Source organism: Benincasa hispida, chromosome 2, assembly GCF_009727055.1.
Source record: "Benincasa hispida cultivar B227 chromosome 2, ASM972705v1, whole genome shotgun sequence".
NCBI classification, from domain to species: Eukaryota; Viridiplantae; Streptophyta; class Magnoliopsida; order Cucurbitales; family Cucurbitaceae; genus Benincasa; species Benincasa hispida.
Window position 1 is genome coordinate 34,075,107 of NC_052350.1, and position 25,088 is coordinate 34,100,194.

General features: G+C 34.8%; 1 protein-coding gene across 1 annotated transcript; it reads right to left on the reverse strand.

Annotated features, from left to right (window-relative positions):
- Positions 1-22,128: 22,128 nt before the first annotated feature.
- Positions 22,129-23,419, reverse strand: LOC120072053. Its single transcript, XM_039024474.1, has 4 exons — positions 23,274-23,419; positions 22,778-23,101; positions 22,579-22,708; positions 22,129-22,524 (listed from the first exon to the last, which is right to left on the reverse strand). The coding sequence occupies exons 1-4, from the start codon at positions 23,417-23,419 to the stop codon at positions 22,129-22,131; spliced, it is 996 nt and encodes a 331-aa protein (XP_038880402.1).
- Between the last annotated feature and the right edge of the window lie 1,669 nt (positions 23,420-25,088).

The window sequence follows — 25,088 nt, forward strand, 5'->3', positions numbered from 1 at the left end:
ATATCAATATTGATTTGGTAAGAAAATTATCAAGGAAAAGAATAGTGGAGATAGCCCTTCAACTTTTTGGAAGAAAAAATCTATTCTTTTTGAGTTAGAATACTGGAAGTATCTTGACGTGTGACATTGTTTAGACGTGATCCACATTGGAAAGAATGTATGTTCAAATCTTATTGGCACACTGTTTGATATTCCTGGTTTGAAGGATGGAATAAAAACTCGATTAGATTTGGTGGAACTGAACATTAGATCTGAGTTAGCCCCTCGAGTAGGAGAGAAAAAAGTCTTTTTACCTTCCACATGTTATACATTAACACAAGCTGAGAAATTGAGCTTTTGTAAGATACTATAAAAAATTAAAGTACCTGAAGGCTATTCATGTAACATTCAAAGTTTAGTTTCGCTCATAGATTTGAAACTTTACGGATTTAAGTCACATGACCATCACGTTCTGTCACACCCCGCTCCATATTACCCTCTTAACCTAGATGGAGTGGTGACTGCAGTAGTTACCAACCCTTTTGTTGGCACTTACTGACTATCTAACCTGTTAAATTTGCTCAAACCCTGAATACTTATATTTAATCAATATACTGAACAAATTAACTTAGAACTTAACACATTTACATTATAGGGTTTCATAACATTGTTCTTACATGAATATTACAACTTAGTGAGCCCCATCTAGAATACTAGTTCCTATATAACAGACACATGTGTACTTACTAATACAGGTCTTCGATTAAGCTTCCTTCAACATGACTTTTTGAGTGGCAGAGCAGTAGTAGAGAAGTCTTTTGGGAACTAACCGTTCTACCTGAAAGGAAAACATTTGAAAACATGAGCTAGAAGCCCAGTGAGTGACTAATATTTAAAGCATAACTTTCATACATAAATTTGATATTAAAACTAAAAGCTTTAACTGAAAACATAAACTTGGCAACTATTATTCGTGTCATCATTAACAACACATAGCACTTTTCATGCCTTGCTAGACTATGCCTTAGTCTATTAGTCTAGGGTGGCCATTTTGCTTACTCTTTATCATTCTTTACTGCATTACTACTTAACTGTGAAGGAACCCTTTTATTCACTTTCTAAGAACATAATTTGCATCCTTAGTTGAGAGAGAACCTTTACTCAATTCCTCAACGTCAATCCATAGCTATCGTGGAGTGATCTCAACACTATCAATAATAACTTTTCTTTCATTCGTGTGATTCTAGTTTAAGTACCGTCATACCTTAGGTACTACTGTTCAGATACCTTCTCCGTGTCCTTCAGTATCGAGCTGCTCGGATACCTTCTCCATGTCCTTTAGTATCGAGCTATTCAAATCTAAGACTAAGCTTCAGTACCTTCTCATTTAGTCCTTCAGTACTGAGCTATTCAAATCTAAGACTGAGCTTCAATACCTTCTGATTTAGTCCTTCAGTACCGAGCTACTCATACTGAACTTGCATATTCTTATCTCTTAATGACTTAGTTGCCCAAAAGCATTCTATACTAATGATCCTCATGTTCAGTGAAAAACATAGCATAAACGTAACATTAATGTGAGATGCGATGCTTGGTAACTATTTGAGAATAGTTTTCATAAATATCTTTCAATAAACATGCATTGCTAGACATTCATAAGCATTAGCAATTTACTTAAAACATTTAAAGCATTTGGAGTCACTCACAGTCTTTGGCAATCCTCTTCATGTATATGCTCATTGTGCGTTGAACACTTAGCAAAATTCTTAGGCCTTAACTTGACTAGGCAGCAACTTCATTACCATGCATCCATGGCTTGCGTCCAAGCCTTGCTTTAGGCGTTCAAACCTCCTATGCGACCAAGCTTTCAGCCCACGCCTACTGGCCATCACATGGCCCATCGCATAGCAACCTTTGCGCCAATCGTTTAACTCATGCGCCCATCTTGTGGCAAATCAACGCATGCCCCATACGTTTGTCTAGTCATGCCCATGGACAATCGCATAGAAACCTTTAAGCCCATAGTTTAGCTCATGCGCCCATCTTATGGCACATCAACGCAAGCCCCATGCATCGTCTTGTTGCGCCCATAAACTCCAACGCAACCTTGCCCTAATACCTTATGCGCCTGCCTGTAGGATCCAACGCTCACACAGCATTGCACTTACGGCTTCAATATGTGTTGCATGGTCTAATGCTTCTCAGCGTGTCCTTGTGCCAATTGAGCCTCCAACACATGCGCTCAACATCATCGTCAAGCCCTTAAAGCTACTTGCTTGTTCAACCCAAGCAGCTGCCTGCTTGTTCAAGATTCCAGATTTAACTTACAATTTTACTAACTATTCCAGGCCTTTTCCCAAGAAATTTCGTTCTACAAACATTCTCTAAAATTTCCTAGAAAGCTTAACTTAAATTTCAGCTCATAATTCCTCGTGGTTGGACCGAAATCCTCAGATCATCAAGACTGGCCCAACTTACCCGAGAATTCGACCTTCAGCCGGATTCTTCATTCTTCAGCTTGATTCTGCTAGAATCTCCTTTCGACATTTCAACTTTAGCAACTAGACATACTCAGGGTTTGAATCTTAGAATTACTCCATTTGTTCGAATTAATTTCTCAAACCCTCTTTTGAAATCGAGCTTCCCTTTTAAACTAGCAGCTGTATGTTCTCCTTTTAACATCAAGCTGCCACCTCATCCTTAAGGGCTAATTTCAAACCTGAGTATGATAGTTGGCTTAGCTGATCAATCACTAAGATGATCCTTCCCAGCTCCCAAGCCAACGCTTGTAATCACATGGCCGCATGCCTCCTCCATAATGCATCGCCCAATCTGGCTAACACATAGCTCACTTAGAAGCTATTGCATCCCTCCTTTGGTCGCATACTCCTAAGCCAACGTATGTTCTAGCCCATGCATAGCTTAGTCTTGTCATATCAACCAAGCATTAGGCCTTCGCCCCATAGCATAACTTTAGCATGCATCGAGTTTCAACACCTTGCACACATCGCATACTCCATCGTCTAACGCCCAGCGTCTTGCACCCAACGTCTATCGTCTAGCGCTTGTCGTGTAGCTCATCGTCTAGCACTAATGCCAATCGTGAACTGCCAATGCCCAAACACTTAACACTATCGTCCAACACATAACGCTATCGTTTAGCGCGACCCTTCGTATCATCTAGCACCGCACTTTACCGCACGATCGCCTATCGCATAGTTTAGCTTCACACATTTGCTACATGATCGCCTACCTCATCGCGTAGTGCCGCTCATGTGCTAGATGATCTCCTACCTCATCGTGTAGCGCCACTCATTTACTACACGATCGTCCAGCGTGTACACCTCTAACGCCCAACGCTTATGCTCGCGTACACTTGAGGCTGGTGCATACTTTGCTTCGCATAGCTTTTCTCTTCACCACACTTTGGCTTTCTTCAATGCCCAAATAACCTCGCAAGCCCCTTGGTTGCCGCAAGCCTTATCAATGCATCATGCCTTTCAACTTATGCATCCATCCTTAGTACCAACGCATAGTTTATCCTAGCCTTCAACACTTAGCCTCTACAAGCCTTGGTTGCTACACACGCAACCCTATGCATCCACACTTCTCCATCAACGCATGCCTACACTTTGCTTCCATGCTTGGCCAATTTTCACTTGTTATATTGTCTAAAACTCACCATTGACTAAGTATTTCTAATACTTAGAATTTTCTTCCTCCATCTTCCTACTTTCTTTACCTCCTTTCATAATTTTACTTAACACGCTTTTTACTCACTTATGTAGGAAAAATAGAGTACGGGGTTTACACGTTCTTATGCAACAATTATTACTTGTAGCCATTCGTGATATTTTACCAAAACATGTAAAACTTGCAATTACTCGCTTATGCTTCTTCTTTAATGCTATATGTTGCAAGGTAATCGATTCATCTCAGTTAAAGGGGTATGCAAGAGGATATAGTTGTCACTCTATGTCTCTTAGAGAAGTATATTCCACCATCATTCTTCACAATAATGGTACACCTTATAGTGCATCTCGTAAGAGAAGTTGAGTTTTGTGGACTTGTTTTTTTTGAGTTGGATGTATCATTTTGAACAATACATGAAAGTGTTGAAAACTTATGTACAAAATAGAAATCGACTAGAAGGATGTGTTGGAGAAAATTATATTGTCGACGAGACTATAGATTTTTGTTCTGAATTTATATCTGGTGTTAATTCTATTAGGCTAAACTCAATATGCATAGTAGTTTATTAGTTTATTGTATTATAATTACTTTTTCCATTGTGTAGATGTCGTTTGATTCGACTCTAAGTCCAAACATGGTATACTTATGTCTGCATCTAGGAAGTTTCGGACTTTCAAGACTACATTGACTCAAAAGTTCATACTTCCATTTAAGGATGAACCCTCGGTCTTACAATTTCCTCCCCAACAATATTCTCATATAGAGAAAGATCAGTGGATATCGTTTGTTAATGAACAATTGAGTGAAGAATGGGATGTAAGTCATTCTAAATAAATTAAATGTCAATATTATCATTGTTTTGATAGGTAACTTCAACTAGATTTCTTGGAAGGATTATGCGAATCTTGCCCAAGAATTAGTAAGGCATTCGACTTAAATTAAATCTTTTATTCTAATATGTTTATGCTAATTAAATATATATGTTCATGTAGAACCTATCGAGTGATCCTTCTTATCGAGTGACTTTATGGAATGAAGCAAGAAAAGGAAAAAATAATGAATACTTTGATGAAGCTATTCGAGAATGTGCCAATCGAATTGTAAGTTTATATTGTGCAAAGTTTAAGATGGCATATGTATAATATCTGAAACTTGTGATGATATATATATTGTGTGAAAATTGTAATATGTTTTATAGGATAAATTTGTTGAAGTATATGAAGGTGAAGATGTTTTGACCAAAGCATAGGGTACGAAGGAACATTGGGGACGTATAAGAGGAATGGATGATTTTGTTTCCCATTCCCAATATTTCAAATTAGTAAAACCAAAGTCCTCAATGAGCCAAGAAATTAAAGGAGGCTCTAATGAAAAAAATGTTCGACATGGTAAAGTGTTAAGAGGAAAAACTCACGGCAGACAATCTCATCAGTCCAAATCATCTGTTGGAAGTGTTGCACTAAGTGCATCTGAAGAAGAAGATGCTGAGAAGATGCCTAAAGAAGATTTGGAGGTAATTTATTTGTTGTGACTTTTAAATTTTAATCATATTGTGTTTAACCATGCATAACATTAGTTCTTTTAAATTTGTTAAGGAGACACCATTCCACTTGGCTATATAAACTGTAGACAATATTGTTGCAGTAGCCACAACATTTGATGATGATGTGTCATGCTTAACTGTAAAGTTTTGATTGACATTGTCATGGGAGAAGATTTGCCTATACCAATTCCTGTGAAGGGAAAATTAGAGTCCTTAAATCAAGCAATGGGTAACTTCGTAACATGGCCTCGTGAACTTGTAGTTATGGTTGACGAAAAAAAAGTATGCCTCTTTTTCAGTATATGAGTTTGGTTATTTATTATTTTTCCTACTTTGAATTTTTATAACTTTGGTTATTGTAGGGCCATTCAACAACTAAGAGCTTTGGTCAGTCCTCCAAATATACTGATGCCAATGGTACCATCAAACTCTTGAACGGACAAGCCATGTATAACATGAATGATGTAGACATGACCCGTATCAATTTGGACGAGCATATATTTGGAAGAGACAAATTTATTTATTTAGGACGCGATGATCTGATCCAATATTGCAATATGGTTGAAATAGGCTACATGTGTATTTTGACATACATTACGTAAGTATTGCGCATCTAGATTCACTCATGTATATTTTGTTTCATGTTTGAATAATAACTTTTACTTTGTTTAGGTATCTTTGGGATGAATGTGGTCATGATATTATGAAGAAGTTTTTCATAATTAAACAAGCAAGAATATCGCCACACGTGAAGTCTCAAGATATTTGATCTAGAAATTTAGCCAACCAACTAGAATTGGCTAATTTTGACCAATTAGTCATTATTCCATATAACACAGAGTAAGTAAATACAAGTTCTTAAGTTATTTTTAATTTGTATTATACTTATAATAATATTTCAAAATTCTTGCTTATTATAGTTATCATTGGATATTGATTGTAATCAATCTACAAGAAAATTATGTTTATGTTTTGGACTCTATTCGAAGAAAGGTTCAAGAGGATTTTCATGGAGTTATAAATATGTAAGTGTAATTGAACTTTCTTAGCTCTTAATTGAAGTATTTATGTTTAACTAATGTTTTCAAACTATTTAGTGGATTGAAAACATGGTAAGCTAAGGACGATCTCCAACACCATTGATCTTCTCCAAAATGGAAACCTATAAAGGTAAATTTGCATTTATTTTTTAACAATTTATGTTCATTCGAACATAAGAATAATTGTTTTCAACTTCTTTATATGTAATGCCCCCTTCAATAAGATTCTGTAGGATGCGGGTACTATGTGCAAAAGTACATTCACGAAATAGTGCATAATCCTACTACTCCCATTACTAGCCTCGTACGTAAATTATTTATTTTTTATGTACTAGCTTTAATTTAATAAATGGATGTAAACTTATGTTGAATTTATCTTTTTTTTCTTATTTGTAGTTCAATACAAAAAATGCATATACCCAAGGAGAGATTGACGTAATTCAAACCCAATGGGCAAGTTTTGTTGGCCGATTTGTGTAAGGATGTACTTCTTGTTTTTTGTCCCAATAGAATGTAAATGCTAGCTTAGAATGAATGCAAATTTATCTAACCATGATCTATTTACTGGAAGATTTATGTATAATATTTTTGTGTTTATGGGATATTTTGTGTTATGTATTCATGAAATCAGTACTAATTGATATTTTTGAATGAGAGAAATGATGGCTTGGTGTAAGTATTCTATGAAAATGTGTTATTGTTCTACAAATGTTGATGATTAGTGTGTTTATTTCATATTTGATGAATATATGTAATTGATTGGAAATATTAATCTTGTTTGTGGATAAATTCAGAGGTGGAAGACAAATATTGATGGCTTGCTATGCAATTTTTTTTTTATATTTTTTTAATAAAAAACAATGACGGACATTTCCTGACCCAACACGAGACATATAATGTCGTTTTTAACTTTTTGGCCGATATTAAAAATGGACTCGACAACGGAATTTAAAAAAACGGACAATAATTGAAAAAAACGGTCATAGATTCTGGGCTTCAATGTCAGTTTAAAGGGTTTCAATGGATTCTAGGCTTCAGTTGACAACCGACATTAAAGCCCGAAATTCTTGTAGTGAATGCTACATAATCTTCTTTTATCATTTGTTAACCACACATACATAAAAAAACAATTAGCTAGTATCAACACAAAACCTATATCTTCAAAACTTATAAAAGGAATTACGCTTTTGAAGAAATCATGACTCAAATACTTCAGCTAGTTTTTTGTTTACAACTAATTTTATCTTGTAACAGTTTATTGGTATATGTTATAAATACCACTGATCATAAAAAAAAAAAGTAAGTTCATCATTTTCTATTTTTCTGTAAACAAACAAGTTGTACGCAATCTTCTTAGTGAAAAAGAATGTGATCCCTTGGATGTAGGCATCTTGGCTGAACCATGTAATCCTATGTGTTTCTTCTACTTGTCTTTATCTTCTTCGTTCGATTGACTTTAATCTTTCTGTAAATCATGTGTAAACAATCCTTTTTTCAAATCGTATCGAATTCTAGAGTATCAAGTTGAATCATGCATCAATTTCTTCTATCGAGTAGCTTCAAGTCAGTCATTTTCGTCTTCGAGTTGCTTCGAGTAAAGATCAAGACTCATCGAGTTCCTTCGAGTATTGACAAGCATTAATTGAGTTCCATCGAGGAAATAACAGAAACTCGTCCAAGATAGAAGGAAATTTGAATCGAGCATCGAGTAGAAACATATCGAGCATCGAGAATTTGAAAGAGTCTTTCTTAGCCATTTCTTCCTCATCTCAGTATTGATCCTGAGTAATTGGGCCTAGAGAAGATTGAATAACCCAACAATTTATGGTATCAGAGCATTTGAAGATCATCAAAGTCAACATTCTTGGAGCATCAAGATACTCACGAAAACCAGTCTCGATACTCGATCAGATCAGTGATGGTTGTTACAAGATTTGAAATAGAGAAGTTCGATGGAAAGGGACATTTTGGTCTGTGGAAGACCAAAATCAAAGCTATTCTTGGACAACAGAGAGCTCATAAGGCCCTTCTAAATCCGTCAACTCTGCCACCTACATTAACAGCTCAAGAAAGTGAAGGTATGGAACTTAGAGCCTATGAGACTTTGGTTCTTAATCTCAGTGACAACATCTTGAGATAGGTGATCGATCAAGACACGACCTACAAGATGTGGGTCAATTAAAAGGTATTTTTGCAACCAAGAATCTCCCCAACAAGATGTATCTAAGGGAAAAGTTCTTCACTTTAAGATGGATTATGCTAAACCACTATTAGACAAGTTGGCTAAGTTTAAGAGGATAGTTTCTAAGTTCAAGAGCCTTGGTAAAAAGATTGGCAATGAGAATGAAGCCTTTGTTTTGTGAACTCTCTACTCGAAGCCTATAAGGAGGTAAAGAATGCCTTGAAATATGGCAGAGAATCAATTACCACTGATGTCATTATTTCAGTATTGAGAATAAGAGAGTTAGAGCTTTAGTCAGTAAAAAAGAAGCAGCCTGGTGTAGAGGGTCTGTTTATCAAGCACAAGAACAAGCAGAATCAGTCTAAAAGGGCTAAAAAACTGTCTGGTGAACAGCATAAACCCAAAACCAAGATGAGATATAACTACTGCAAGAATAAAGGACACTTGATAAGGGATTGCTATAGCTTAAAAACGAAAAATAAGGAAAAAGAGAAGGATCAGAAAGGAAAACAGCCAGAAGTTTCAGTGGTTGAAGGGTCCTACTTCTATTATGAAGCCTTAGCTTCTACTAGAAACAAAGTCAACCAAATAAGTCCTCTTGGGAAATATGACGGGGTATTTAACACTGGCTATACCTATCATATGACACCCTTCAGACCTTGGATTAATACCTACAAGGATGGGGATGGAGAATCTGTTTACATGGGGAACAATGAAACCTACAAAATCAAAGGGGTTGGTTCAGTATCCTTAAAGCTAAAGGATGGATCAATCAATCTTCTAAAAAATGTGAGACATGTACCTTTGCACAAGAAAAATTTGATATCTCTGGGTATGCTTAACCCCATTGGGTGTGATTGCAGAGGAAAAAGTGGAATCCTAGAGGTGATTAAGGATTCTAAGATAGTGTTGGTTGGTGAAAAGGTCAATGACGTCTATATTGTAAGAGGAATGGAGATGATGACTAGTGACTACACTGTTTCAACAGCAAGCTTGATAGAGGCAGACTTGTGGCACAAAAGACTATCCCATATCAGTGAAAAAAGGATGCAAGCACTGTCTAAATAAGGTATACTGCCTAAAGGGATCAGTGAGCACCTTTCCTTCTATGAACACTATATTCTAAGGAAAGGAACCAGATAAGGATTCACAAAATTTCAGCATACCATCAAAGGAACATTGGATTATGTCCATTCTGACCTATGTGGACCATCTCTTACACTAAGTCTTAGTAGTTCAAGGTATTTTCTAACCTTTATAGATGACTTTTCTAGGAAGAGTTAGATATAATTTCTTAAAACTAAGGACCAAGTTTGTGGGAAGTTTAAAGAATGGAAAGCTATGATAGAAACCCAAACATCTAAAAGGTTAAAATACTTTAGAACCAACAATGGGCTTTAGTTTTGCAATGAATACTCTGACAAATACTATAGTGAGAATGGTATAACTAGGCATAGAACTGTGAGGTATACACCTCAAAAAAATTAGGTTGTTGAGAGGTTAAATAGAACTATAATGGAAAGGGTTAGATGTTTGCTTTCTGATGTTATCCTAAGTGAAAATTATTGGGCAGAAGCTACAACCTACACAGGGTATACCTTGAATAGGTTCCCTCACACATCTCTAGAGTTGCTTACCCCTTAGGAGAAATGGACTAATCATTCTCTTAATCTAGATAACCTCAAGGTCTTTGGATGTGTAGGGTTTGTTCACCAAACAAAGGAAAAGTTGAAAGCCAGAGCAGTTAAGTGCTTTTTTGTAGGCTTTACAGAGGGTGTCAAAGGATTTAAAATGTGGCATCCAGTAGAGAGGAAGTTCATAATTAGCAAAGACATCAATTTTAGAGAATAGGAGATGTTTATGCAAAAGGAGAAAAGGCTTGAGGATGAAGGTGAGTCTTCTACCACAACAATTGAGGAGAAGTTACCTATCGAGCAACCAATAGAATCTAACTAACCTAGTGACACAGAAGAAGTTGAGGAAGATGCAAGGGAATAAGAGGAGACTATAAATGAGCAGCCTGATTTGAGTCAATATGTCTTAGCTAGAGATAGACAAAGGAGAACCATAACCCCTCCAGCAAGATGTACTGAAATGAACTATATGAATTTGGTTCTAAACGCTATTGTGGCTCCTACTAACCAAGAACCAACAACCTTTGAAGAAGCAACAAGTTTTGCTGATGCAAGGGATTGGATAGAAGCTATGAATGAGAAGGTGTATTCACTAAATGTGAATGACATTTGGTCCTTAGTTCCTCTGCCTAAGGGTTATAAGCCAGTTGCCTCTAAATTGGTTTTCAAACTTAAGGAAGGTGCATCTTGTGATAAAAAAGATAGGTATAAAGCAAGGTTGGTTACGAAGGGGTTTACTCAAAGGGAAAAAATAGACTACTCAGAGATTTTCTCTACAGTTGTTAAGCAAACCTCCACAAGACTTCATGTATCCTTGGTTGCTCAAAATAACTTAGAATTGTATCAACTAGATGTGAAAACTGCCTTCCTTCATGGACATCTAGAAGAGACTATCTATATGATGCCTTAAGGGATTTGAAGTTAAAAGAAAAGAAAATCTCTATTACTTACTCAACAAGTCAATCTATGAATTAAAACAATTACCTAGGTACTGGTATAGAAGATTCAATGACTATATTTCTAGCATTAGATTCAAAAGAAGTTCATTTGACATATGTGTTTCTGTAAATACAGGTTCCTACTAGGATAAGGTTTTCCTACACATATATGTAGATGATATGTTACTGGCAGATAGGTCCAAGGATGATCTAACCTGTGTTAAGAACCACTTAAAAAGGGAGTTTGATATGAAGGACTTGGGAGAAGCAAGCAAGGTCCTAGGAATTGAAACCTTAAGGAACAAGGAGGAGTTTGTTCTAAGCATCAATCTGTCTAACTATTGTGAGAAGATCCTAAAAAGGTTCAATATCAGTGATGCTAAACCTGTAAGCTTACCTATTGCTCAGCACTTCAAGCTATCCTCAACAAACTCTCCTAAAGATCCTGACCATGAACACAAGAAAAAGATGTCAGTCATACCCTATAGTCAGTCAGTCGGAAGCCTGATGTATTTAATGATTTCTACCAGACTTGATCTCTCATATTAAACTAGCCTTGTTAGTAGATATATGTTTAACCCAGGTAAAAGACACTGGGAGGCTACTAAATGGATCCTAAGGTACTTAGTTTGGTCTAAAAACTCAAGAATAGTCTACCAAAAATCAGCTGAACAAAACATAGAACTATATGGATATGTGGATGCTGACTATGCTGGTAATTTAGACAAAATAAGGTCCCTAGCAGGTTTCCTATTCTTTTATGGTTCTAATCTAATCAATTGGAAAGCAACACTATAGCCTATAGTAACCTTATCTACAACAAAAGCTGAATATATGACTAACGAAAGCAATTAAAGAGGCATTGTAGTTCAAGGGATTGCTGAAAGACTTTGGAATAGATCAAATAGTGGTAAAAATCTATTGTGACAATCAAAGTGCTATCCACTTATCTCGAAATCCACAATACGACACTAGAACTAAATACGTTGATAAAAAATATCACTTCATCAGAGACAAAGTAGTAAATTGGTCAAATAGAAATAGAAATCCAAAAAGTTCACACATCAGACAATGCAGCCGACATGTTGACAAAACCTATTTCAAAGCTTAAATTGGTCAAATATCTAGAATAGGTTGGTTTCGAACTTCTAGACACATGTTAGACACAATGGTCAGAATCGGGAAGATTAGAAGATTGCAAGGCATTAGAGTCAAGGTGGAGAATTTGAAGAAATTGTGACTCAAATACCTCAACTAATTTTTGTTTATAAATAACTTTATCTTGTAATGGTCTGTTGATATATGTTATAATACCACTGATCAAAAAATAAAAAAAGAGTAGGTTCATCATTTTCTATTTTTCTGTAAACAAACAAGTTGTATGCAATCTTTTTAGTGAAAAAGAACGTGATTTTTTTATGGACGTAGGCATCTTGGCCGAACCACGTAATCCTGTGTGTTTCTTCTTCTTGTCTTTATCTTCTTCATTCGATCAACTTCGATCTTTCTAAAAATCGTGTGTATACAATCTTGTTCTCAAATTGTATCAAATTCTGGAGTATTGAGTTTAATCGTGCATCGATTTCTTCTATCGAGTAGCTTCGAGTTAGTCATTTTTGTCTTCGAGTTGCTTTAAGTAAAGATCAAGACTCATCGATTAGTGTCGAGTATCGACCAGCATTAATCGAGTTCCATTGAGGAAAGAATAGAAACTCGTCCAGGATAGAAGGAAATTCGCATCGAGTATCGAGTAGAAACATATCAAACATCGAGTATCTAGCATCAAGGATTTGACAGAGTCTTTCTCAGCTATTTCTTCATCATCTTAGTGTTGATCTTGAGTAATTGTGCCTAGATATGATTGAATAACCCAACCGCATCACCTATGAAACTAAATTTAGAAATGAGTATTAAGATTTAGAAACCTAATTTAGAAACGACATTAATAAAATAAAAACATCTAAACTTGAACTTGGAATCACATAAAACAAAGAAAACCATAAGAAATTAATTCTAAAATGTGGCTGGTATACTAATAACCTTTTTGCTCTGTAATAATATATCTTCATGGATATGTTCACCAACGTAAAGAACCTTAAAAGAAACAAAAAGAGAAAAGGGTTGAATAAGAAATTGAGGTGAAATATGAAGATTAAACATTAAAATGTTGGATATGATATGATATAACACACAATTGAATTCTATAAATTCAAACAAGTTATAAAACTGAGGATGGAAGACTTGTTCTATGGAAAATTTGAAAAACAAGTAACTTCTGCCCCATTTGGTAACCATTTGACTTTTTGTTTATAGTTTTTGAAAATTAAGTCTATTATTGGAGATTTGGTTTGTTGGCTTTATAAATTTCTATAAGGTAGTGGTTATGCAAATGTCTCAAATAAAGCCTTAACATCTAGTTGTAATCAGAATATTTTCTTGCAGAATATTTTCCTTATGTGGAAATATCCTACTGTGATATTTAGTCCAATATGTTCCTTTTTTGAAGTGCAACTTTTTATTCCAAATGAGGGCTTGTTTTCTTTATTGAATTAGAATATTTAAAGAGAGTTTTGTAGACCATTTAGGGTTGCCGCATTTTTTTAATTAAGCAAGATGTTTTATGTATTATGGCTAAACTGTTGTACATTGTGTTCTTGCTCGTTTACTCACTATTCCACTGTACAAGTTCTTCATCCGTTGAATACAATACATCGAAGATTTTTATGGTCTTAAGGGGAGCCTGAGCCATAGCTGCTAGAGAAGAGATTCACAGTCGTAGGGGGAACCTAAGACTCGGCTTCGGAGGAGGAGTTCTCCGTCTTAGGGAGATCCTAAGATTCATCTATGAAGGGAGCTCATTGTCTTGAAGAAAGATATCATCGTGAGAGGAGTCTCACACACTCGGGTGTCGACGTGTGAAATGGTAATATTAACATACTTAGGGGGGAGCTTAAGTTCTATTGAGAGGAAGTCTCACATCTAGGGGGAGCCTAGGTGATGTGTGGGTTAAGCTTTACGTTTACTACTGTAGTAGTTGGTGTATTATAAATAAGTACTACGTTGTAAACTTCTTAATTCTTTAATATTAGTGGAATATCTTTCCTCGGCACTTTACCCCCTCAGATGTAATTGTTTATCACCAAATTGGGTTACTAACTGTTGTGTTCCTTTACTTGTTTATTTGTTGTCAGTAATTTTGTTGTTATAGTTGTTGTTAGTACTTTCTGGTTAACATCTACATATCGAGTGACGAGTCATCCTATCGCTCTTTCACCTATAAACATCCATTTTACTTCTAAACTTCTTGCTTCATCATCTACGTTTTACCATTGTTTTCAAAAATCAAGTTATGTTTTGGAAACTAAAAGAGGTAGTTTGTAAAAACATTTTTTAAAATTTTTTTGAATTAGAATAATAACTGAATTCTTTTGCTTAAAAAAATTAAAGCATGATGAAAATTTAAGAAAAATAGGCTTAATTTTAAAAAATAAAAAATGAAAAACTAAAAACAAAATAGTTATTGAACGAGGCATTTGAGAGGAGGCCAGAGGTTGATGTGTCCACCATGGATGGTGGTGGTGAACTTGACACGAAGAAATTTGGAGGTGATGATTGGAGGTGTCTATAGACATTTAAAAACGTATGCATACATACATGTATGTGTGTGTATCCATTGAAAAAAAAAAATACATGCCCATTGAAAAAAAATACATGCCCATCGAAAAATATCAATATTAGCCCAAATAGAAGGTCAAAGAATTCTATTTGTGTTTAATATCTACAAAAGGGAGAAGATTAATTTGTTGCAATCCGAAGTTGTTATTGCAAGAAAATTAAATATAAAAAAAAAAAAAAAAATACAACCCAAGTAGAAACTCAAAAAATAATCACAAAATCACAATCATATACTATAACACCAAGCAGGACAACTGTAGGAGAGATATAAGGTGTGTTTGATTTTACTTTTCAAGAGTTTAATTTTGAACCAGAGGAGTTTATTAGAGAAATAAGGTAGTTTTTTAAGTTCATTAGAAAAAAAGGTCGATTTCAAATTATTTAGGAAAAAAAGGGCAAAAATTTTGTCCTTATTAGAATGCATCTCTTGAGATGCATTTTACAAATTTTTTAAAAACTTTTTTGACCGGTCAACATTAAAAAGATATTAAACGAATGATTAAATTGGTGCAGGTTTGAATGTGTCTGTTGAGTAAACGCATTCAACGACCCTTTCCAAATTTTGCGGACACAGTTGAGGTCTTTGACCTCTTTGACCATGCCAATTTTTCCACCGTTTTTAACCATTTCCACTTCATTCCTCCTTAAAAATGTAACAATTTTTTACAATTCTTTCATCTTCTTCTAAACTCTCTTTATCATGGAATTTATTTAGAAATAATGAAGGTTTGAATATTAAATTTATTTTGGATTTTTTTTTTTGTTAGATTTACTTTGTATTATATGCTCTCTTATGTTAGAAGAAGTCGAAAATCTAACTAAAAGTTTCATCTAATAAATTGTACTATTCATCCTAATATTTAAAATTTTACGATGATTAAAAAACAAAGTTGCTTGTCTGTGTAAGAGAATCTTTATCATTGATTTTTAGAAATATTGAATGTTAGAATAACAAATTTATTTTAGGTTTTTGGTAAGATTTACTTTGTGTTATATGCACTCTTATGTTAGAATAAGTTGTAAATCTATTCAAAATTTTAATGAAGGATTAAGTTTAAATTTCTTTTGAACAGTATAGAGCTAAAATGAAATAAGACTCAAACTATACATAACAAAATAATATTTTAACATTTCATTTATGTTTTAAAAATTAATATAAAAAAATAACCACATAATCCCAAACTTTTTTTATTTGGAATTTTTACGTCTTGTAAAATTAAATTATGAAACATGATTCGTTTAAAAAAGTAATTTTAGTTTGCATACAGAAAATTGACATATATGAAATAATAAGGGAGAATCATCTGAAATATAACATTCTTTTTATTTGATTATCTTTTGTTAATTTTTTATTCTTCTTTTAGATTAAACATGGGTGTTCATATGTTTCGTAAGATGGACATTACTTTATTTTTTTACGAGAAAGATTACTAGCCAACACTAACATATAAGAATAGAAAACATTAAAGAAAGAAGTTATCAAGTAGATTTTAATTTAGTTAACAAATTATATGGTTTAGATATCGGAAAGTTTGTGATCATAACAAATTTATCATTTTAAAAAATAAATGGACAAAAGTTAGTTTACATCAAAACATAAATCGTAGTCATCAAGCTTTCAATTTTGTTAAATTTAAATTGATGCAAAATAATGTTCAATTCCAGTCATCTTAAAATGGTTAATTGTATATTTAATGTAGTTTTGGAGAATAGTTAGGCAAAAGATACATTTCAAGTAATCTAGGAAAATGGGGCAGTTTTTTCGATTTATTGGAAAGTGTGCACTAATAAAACTATTTTCACACCAAAAAAGATTACATATGTGAGTAGTTGAAGCTTAATATTTGTCCGAACAATTTTTTATAAGACTCAAGAGACTAAAAATCTTTTGGGTTTTGTGTCCTAGAACTCGTGGTTTGTAAACAATAAATTTTTTTTTTTTTTCTGAAAATTCAATAAGTTGTTATTGAAAATATGTATTTCTTATTTCGTTTTAGAAATAAATCTAATAATCTAAAAGATCCATGACTATTACATGAGTATTTGAACTTTATGAGGAGACATAAAAGTAGAGCCAAGTTACAGGGCTCGAGGTTCGAGTAAATAGTCAAAATGATCTATAGTATACGAATGAGGTTGGGTGCCTTATTTTGGTAACGAGCCCACTCTGTAGTTGTTACAAGAAGTTATAAAGTGCTACAGATGATGTGATCCTAATTCATACATGTTATGACATGAGAAGTGAGAACGTCCTGTGCAATGGGTTTTTACAAGTTTAAACTACGAAATCAATTACTCTTACTTTCTAACGTTGTTTATGACTATTTCAAAGCAATGGCCTAGGTAACTTGACCTTAATTCTGAGCTAACTATGAACTCTTGTTTATACGAAATTATCCTTAGACTTGCATAGGTGAGGATTGTCTCAACAGTGCCAACTCAATAAACCTCCATTTCAGGGGTAAGATCGAGTAGATAGCTGGGGACATAGGGTGCAAGATGAATTCACTCCTACCCACTTTAGGGATTGCAGAGAGGTTGTTCTCTTAAGTGTTTACTCTGGGTCTTGAACATGGGGCTCCACCTCTCATTGGCCCGAGAGGACTCGGTTTGTTGATCAGATCACAAATTAAATGTTCATTAGAGAATCAGTGAGACTTAAAGAACAAGAGGTAATCTTGGAAGTAAAACAGACATTTGACCTAGTTGTTATTGCAAACAACCTGTAAAGGGTTAACTTACTAATCATTGTTATATTGAGTGGACATAACATATCTACAGTGAGGGGAGTGCAACTAAGTTCTTTAGTGGAGTGACCCAGTAGTTAACGAATGTGGGTTAATTTGGTCTAAATAGTTTAGCCAACTAATCTCGGATCGTTGGAGGCCATGATCTATAGGTCCACATGGTCCCCTTACTAACTCGTAAATGGATTAGCCTTGGAGTAGCATGATAAGTTGATTTGAAACGTTCAAATTAAAATTAAGAGAATTAGTAATTATATGAGATATAATTGTGCGTTTCATTTTGGAATTAAACAAAATTGGAGAATCGATTAATATTTAAATATTAAATTCATGAATAGGGATTCATGATGGTGGATTTAGTGTTAAATTAATTTAATATTTGATATTAAATTAGTTGAATTAATTAAATTGTTTAATTAATTATTAATTATTAATTTTATTAGAAAAATTAATCTTAAATTAATTTTTGTAAAATTAAATACAATTTCAGTTTTAATTATTGAATTAAAAACTCATATTATGTTTTAATTTGAGAAATTACAAATTAAAAGAAAAAGAAGAAGAAAATTGGAAATGGAAAAGTTGGGATTTTCCCACTTCCATTTCGAACTTGCTTGGGATTTTTCCACTTCTATTTCGAACTTGTTTACACATAATCCACTTCACATTTTTCCGCCAAATCCAAGCATAAGCTGCAATACATGCAGCATTCCTTCTTGCATGATGATCATGTATTATATAATGAAGAATCTTAGTGGAATTCAATATACAATTGGGTGGATTAGGTTGAAGATCTTCAAAGGTTAAAGATAAGTTTTCAGCTAGAAAACCAGAAACCTTTTCTCTCTTTTCCCTTAATTCCAACTAATTTTGAGTCCCACAACTCAATTCAATGCACCAGGAGGCTAGTAGGGAAGATCTTGTGATGGTTCACAAGTTGAATTCAAGAAGATTGCAACTGAGAATCGTGATTCAAGGTTCTTCAAAGGTATGTCATGAAACCCCCTTTGTATATTATAAGCATGCTTAAATTTGAGCCAAAGTTAATGAATTAGAATGCTTAATGATCCGCTTTTCTTCTGTTACATGTTTCCTAACTCTAACAAAATCAAAGGTTCTATTATTTACTTTGTTGTGTTTTTACTTTTTCATATTTTGATTAATCCACCAATATATGCTCTAGATTTTTTTGGCAAAGAAAAAAAAATTCTATTATAGTCGTTGAACTTTAAAATTTATTCAATATTAATCTCATATGAAATAATGATTGATTCATTCAAATTAGAATACTATTGTAGTCATGGAAGTTGAAAATTTGTTCAATATTAATTTCTTGTGAAATAATGTGCAATTTGTTCAATTTAGGATACTATTATAGTCATGGAACTTTATTAGTTTCCATTCCATAATGATTCTATATATATTCTATAAATATCTATTAAGCATAGAAATATTAAATTTGGACATTTGAGTGTAGATGGAATAAGTTGTAAAAGGTCTATATAAAAAACAAAAAATAATATCAGACAAATTGATATTGCAAATGGTAATTTCCCCAAAATATGTCAAGTTTATTTTTCTTCTTAATATATACTTACATAGTCTTTGGAAAATATTAGATTGAATTGGCCAAACTACAATAGACGTCATGGGGTATCTATGTTATATGCATGAAAACATTGTTAATGGGCTAAACTGTGTAGAATATGATAGACAACCATCTCTTCATATAAACATGTATCATCAAGTTGACTTCAACACATTCATCGATGGATCATGTGATGCAGTATGCATAGATAGAGATGATGGGGTAGAGGTAATATTTAGATATGATAGTTATATAGCGGGATCTACTTTCTACATTCCTATCTCATTTCGAAGTGAAGCTAATTTACGGTTCATGACGAGCATATCCTCCAAATACAGTTGAACTTCACATATCCCGACCCACCGTCCCAAGTCCAACCTCAACAAGAGAAGTTGAAAATACTATTGAGTTGGAAAGTCATAATGTGGATGAGGAACATTGGGATCCAACTATTGACGGAGAAGAAGATGAAATAGATGATGATGATGATAGCAATTTAGATGAACAACCTTGTGAATTTTATGGTGTTCATGAAGTCCTTAAAACCTTCATTGAGATAGACCTGGACGACATGAATATTCTACCCAATTCGACAACATAGAGAAACAATAATATGGGTATGATACCTTGTTTAAAAGGACAATGTTCAAATTAAAATTTGATTTAAAGAATGCAGTAAAGGTCTATTCAATCATTCAACATCAAAATTTTGAAGTCATTGAGTCGAAGAAAATAGTATGGGCTATTAGGTGTAAAAGATATAGCAACAGTTGCATATGGAGACATCGTCCGTCTACAATAACATACATGATAAATTTGAAATTACCTAGTATATTGGCCCTCATTCTTGTGTGTATGCAAGATTGAATCAGGATCACAATCAATTGGACTCAAATCTAATTGTGTCTGAGGTAAGCAGCGTAGTTTAAAAATAAATTCATCTATTGATGTTAAAACATTACAAGATATTGTCTTGAAAAAAATATGGTTATTTCATTAGTTATTGGAAAGTGTGGGACGGAAGAAGAAAAACAATTGCCAAGATATTTGGAAATTCGATTGAATTGTGTAATTTACAGCCTAGATGAATGAATATCTTACAAATCACAAACCCCAGTAGAGTTATCCATTGGAGGCTAAATGAGGTGGATTGTGATGATAGGATTGTCATGTTAAATAGCATGTTTTGGCCAATTGGACCTCTCATTGAGGGTTTCAAGCACTGCAAACCGCTACTTCACATTGATGGAACCTATTTGTATGGAAAGTATGAAGGAACATTGCTGATAGCTATCTCAGTCAATGCAAATGGACACGTTTATCTAGTTGCATACGTTATTGTACCGAAGGAAAGTGCTGATTCATGGGCTGGTTTATTGAAAAATTTATGAAATCATGTGGTGCATGGAAGGGAGGGAATATGTCTAATTTCAAATAGAGACAAGGGTATTATATCTGCTGTGTGAAACCCTAAGAATGGCTAGCCAGATGTACACAACAAATTATTCTTGTGACATGTGCCTAGTAATTTTAACCACAAGTATAAGAATAGTATGTCGAAGAGCTTGGTATATAGTACAGGATCAAAATTTCAAGTTCGAAAGCTTAATGACTATATGGTCAAACTTCAAACAACAAACCCTATTTGCTTACGATTTTTTACTTCCATAAATCTTAAATTGTGGAACCAGTCTTATGATGGTGGTCATCGTTATAGTTGGCTAATCACGAACATGGCCAAAAGTACAAATGTTGTCAAATTTAATTAATTTCATAAATTAATTATTAAACAAAATTTAATTAATTTAATATCAAATATTAAACTAATTTTAACACATATCCATCTTTATATATTTAAATCATATTTAAATATATAAATTCTCCTATTCCGTTTAATTCTAAAATTAAACATGTAATTACATCTCATATAATTACTAATTCCTTTAATTCTAATTTGAACGTTTCAAATTAACTTATCATGCTATTCTAGAGCTAGCCCATTACGAGCTAGTAGGGGGACCTCGCGGACCTACAGATCATGGCCTCCAACGATCCGAAATTAATTGGGTGAACTCATTAGACCAAATTAATCTCCATTCGTTAACTAATGGGTGACTCCACTAAAGCACATAAATGCACTCCCCTTACTGTAGATATATTATGTCGATATGATTTAACCATAATCAGCAAGTCGAACCTTCACAGGTTATTCGTAATAACGGCTGGGTCAAATATTTGTTTTACCCCCGAGATTACGTCTTATTCCTCAAGTCCCTAGTGATCCTGTAATGAACAATTGGTTTGTGATCCAATCACTAAACCAAACTCTCTCAGCCTAGTGAGAGGGTGGGGCCCCTTGTTCAAGACCTGGATTCAGTACTTGAGAGAACAACCTTTCTCCTATCCCTAAATGGGGTAGGTGTGAACTCCATCTTGCACCCTATGTCCCGAGCTATCTATCCGGTCTTTCCCCTGAAATGGGAGTCTTATTAAGTCGACATTGTTGAGCCAACCCTCAACTATGCAAATCTAAGGGCAATCCCGAATAAACAGGAGTTCATAGTTAGCTCAGGATAAAGATCGAGTTACCTAGGTCATTTAGGTGAAATAGTCAGTCTTAAACAGTAAACATCATTATAAAGTAAGAGTGACTTATTTCTTGGTCCTGATCTTATGCAAACTCATTGTATAGGACGCCCCCACTCCTTATATCATAACATGTACCAATTAGGATCACATCGTATGTAGCACTTTACAACACTTTGTAACAACTACAGAGTAGGGCGCATCCAATGATTTTACCAGAATAAGGTACCGAACCTTATTCATGTACCATAGATCATTTTGACTATTTACTCGAACCTGATCCACTCTTATGTCTCCATATAAAGTTCAAGTACTCATACAATAGTCATGGGTCTTAGTTTATTAGATTTAGACTTTCATTCAATTTATGAGATCAATAACAAGTATATTGATTATAGAAAATGTTTATTTTACAAACTGTGAGTTTTTAGGACATAAAACCCAACATGTATCCCTTGTCAATTAATTTGTGCAGTTGAACCTTTAACTCCTTTAACTCAGCTGGCGCCATTCTTTACGGTGCCTATGATATGAGAGTTGTTCCTGGAATTAAGTCAATAGTGAACTCCAATTCTCTATCGGGTGGCAATCTCGATAATTCCTCAAGAAATACATCTAGGAACTCATTTACCACTAAAACATCTTCTGGTTTCAGCTTTTTCTCATGAGCAATCACAACATGAGCCCAATAAGCCTTACATCCCTTGCTCAGTAGCTTCTTAGCTTTCACTGCTGATATCATACTTCCTACAGTTAATCTTTTGCTTCCTACCAGGATTACGTCCTGGCTGTTTGATCTCCTGAACACGACCTCTTTCTTGTAACAGTCCACTAAGGCACGATATTTACTTAGGAAATCCATCCCTAGGATGGCATCAAACTCTAACAAATCCAAGGGAAGTAAATCAACATAAAAATCCTGACCATTGATCAGCACCTCACAATGTTTATAACATTATGCTACTATTATCACATCTCCTATAGGGGTAGAGATATATAACTCTTCAGACATAGGCTCAGACAACCTATCTATACTAGATGCAAACATGCTAGATATAAATGAATGTGTGGCACCAGGGTCGAATAAAACATAAGCAAACTGTCTACATAACATCATACTATCAGTCACAACATTTGGATACTCTGCTTCCTCCTAGTGTGTCACGACATACACTCGCCCTTTCTGTTGGGGTCGACCTACGACACCCTTCTGCTTGGCACCACTTGATCCTTTACCTTGATTTCCAGTGCCCTTCGATTGGTTAACCTGTGTTGTTGGGGCTTCCTTGTTCACCTGGGGACAATCTCTCTTCAAATGCTTTGCTTGACTACATTGGAAACATACCCCTCTTACACTATAGCACACTCCAAGATGCCTCTTGCCATAACTAGGGCACATTAGTTTCCTATCTGTACTGGCTACAGACTCACCAGCTCGTGGCATCTCTGGTCGGCTGACTGCAATGGCCTTGGGTCTTGATCCTCTTTCTAGATCCCTGCCAACTCATATCCCTAAATTGACTTCTACTAGACCGACGTGCAACTGAGGGTCAGGATCCCCTATCTCTTGGCCCTACTACAGCCTCACCACCTCTCTGCAACAGCTCATCATCTGCTAAACTCCACTCCATTCGTATTGTTGTTTCTACTAACTAGTTAAAGTCTAACCAATTAGCCGTAGATGTCACCGGAGTTCTAATCTCTTTCCTCAATCCTTGCTCAAACTTCCTACATATATCTCTTTCCTCAGCAATAATCGGCAGAGCATACTGTGATAATTCTGTAAATTTCTGCTTGTATTCTGCCACTGACATTGTTCCCAGTGTTAGTCTAAGGAACTCATCCCTTTTCGCATCTCAAAAAGAGTTGGGGTAATACTTCTCTTCAAAGGCCTTCCTAAACTCAGGCCATAACAATGAATTCGTACTGACTCGTCTAACGGATACTACCTTCCACCATTTCTCTACTTGTTTCTGCAGTAAGAATGTGGCTAATCCTACCTTCTTGTCTTCTAGGCAGCCCATAACATTAAAATATTTTTCAATTACATCCAACTATACCTCAGCTTCAGCTGGGTCTGCTGTACCTTCGAATGTCACAGCCCCTAGGGCCTTAAGCCTTTCAATACTATACTTCTTCTCTAGGTCGGCCCGTACTGAGCCTACACTGGCTACCAATCTCTGTGCTATTATATCAAAAACTATATCTTCTAGTGGAGGATCTATCCTCACCTGGGGAGTACTAGACTCTCCCTCAGACGTCATTTCCCGACTTCCTTGATCTACTACCTTTCTCTTTCTTCCCGGTGGGTTCTTCCTAACCTCAGGGCCTCTAGCGGTAGGGTCAGTATTCTTGTCTCCTATGTGCTTGCGTTGTCTGCCACTTTGCCTCGACTTTTCACCTTTTAAAATGTACACATGTCAGGGACTCACACTTTAGGGACTTAGACTTATGCATCAACTCTCCCTCTCATTCCCAAAATCTTATGCTCTGATACCAACTTGTCACACCCCCTTCCCAGATTATCCTATGAACCTGGAAGAAGATGCGATGGTAGCAGTTACTAGCCTTATTGCTAGCACTTACCACCTTTACTTTCTTATTTCACTCTTGAAGTGCCAACCTGATAAACATTATTAACTTATACAATTAGCTCACATTCGCAAGGCTCAACATAATTCTATATGATCACACGTTTAACAACATTGACACAATATCTACAGATAAAATATTTGTAGTTGGCCCAAACTTTACTAACAAAACCCTGTTTCCCCTCAAAACATGTGTGCATCGATATAGATCATTAACCTAAAATGTTTTAACTAGCCGGGTCTTTCAGTGGCAAGCAACAACAGGATCAACCTTGAGGAATTTGACCACTACTTGTGAAAGGAAAACATAGGAAAACTATGAGCTAGTTGCCCAGTGAGTGACTATAGAAATCATATTACATCACGCTTCACATTATTATTAAACATGTAAACATACTAGAAAAAATTTCAAGCAACTTCCTTTAAAGTACGAACATAGTCTTCATCAAACTTTTGAGAAGAAAACTCAATAAACATCAATAAACATCATTAAGCCTTAGTTGAGAACGAGCATATATCGCTCTAGCTCCCAACATTTGTATCTGGCCAAAAGATCCATACTTCAACCTCTCATTCAAAACTACCTACGTGCACGTGGAGTTTACTAAGTATCATCAACACCTTAGGTATTATTACTGAGGTACCTTCTCTTAGTCCTTCAGTACAAGGTTTTTCTCTAGCATCAAATCAAGCTTTAAAAGTAAAACATTTACATTATGAATCATTCAATCATAGCCTTTATCTGGAAACGCATGCTTCATCATAGAAACTTAACTTTTGTAATGAATTTACATATAATCTTGGCATGCGATAAAACATATATATGCTGGAGAAGAAATGCCATGCAATTCATAAGACATTTGTCGCTTAAGAACGTATAAACTTATCACCA

Bases quoted from the DNA above. Each gene is read 5' to 3' on its own strand.
- LOC120072053 (XM_039024474.1), bottom strand. From the start codon at position 23,419: ATGTCAGTGGCAGAATACAAGCAGAAATTTACAGAATTATCACAGTAT. The intron at 23,102-23,273 runs GTTAGACTTTAA...ATGAGTTGGCAG, and splicing joins GTGACATCTACGGCTAATTG to GGATCTAGAAAGAGGATCAA. The intron at 22,525-22,578 runs GTGATAATAGTA...ATCAATGGTCAG, and splicing joins TCTCTACCCCTATAGGAGAT to GATTTTTATGTTGATTTACT.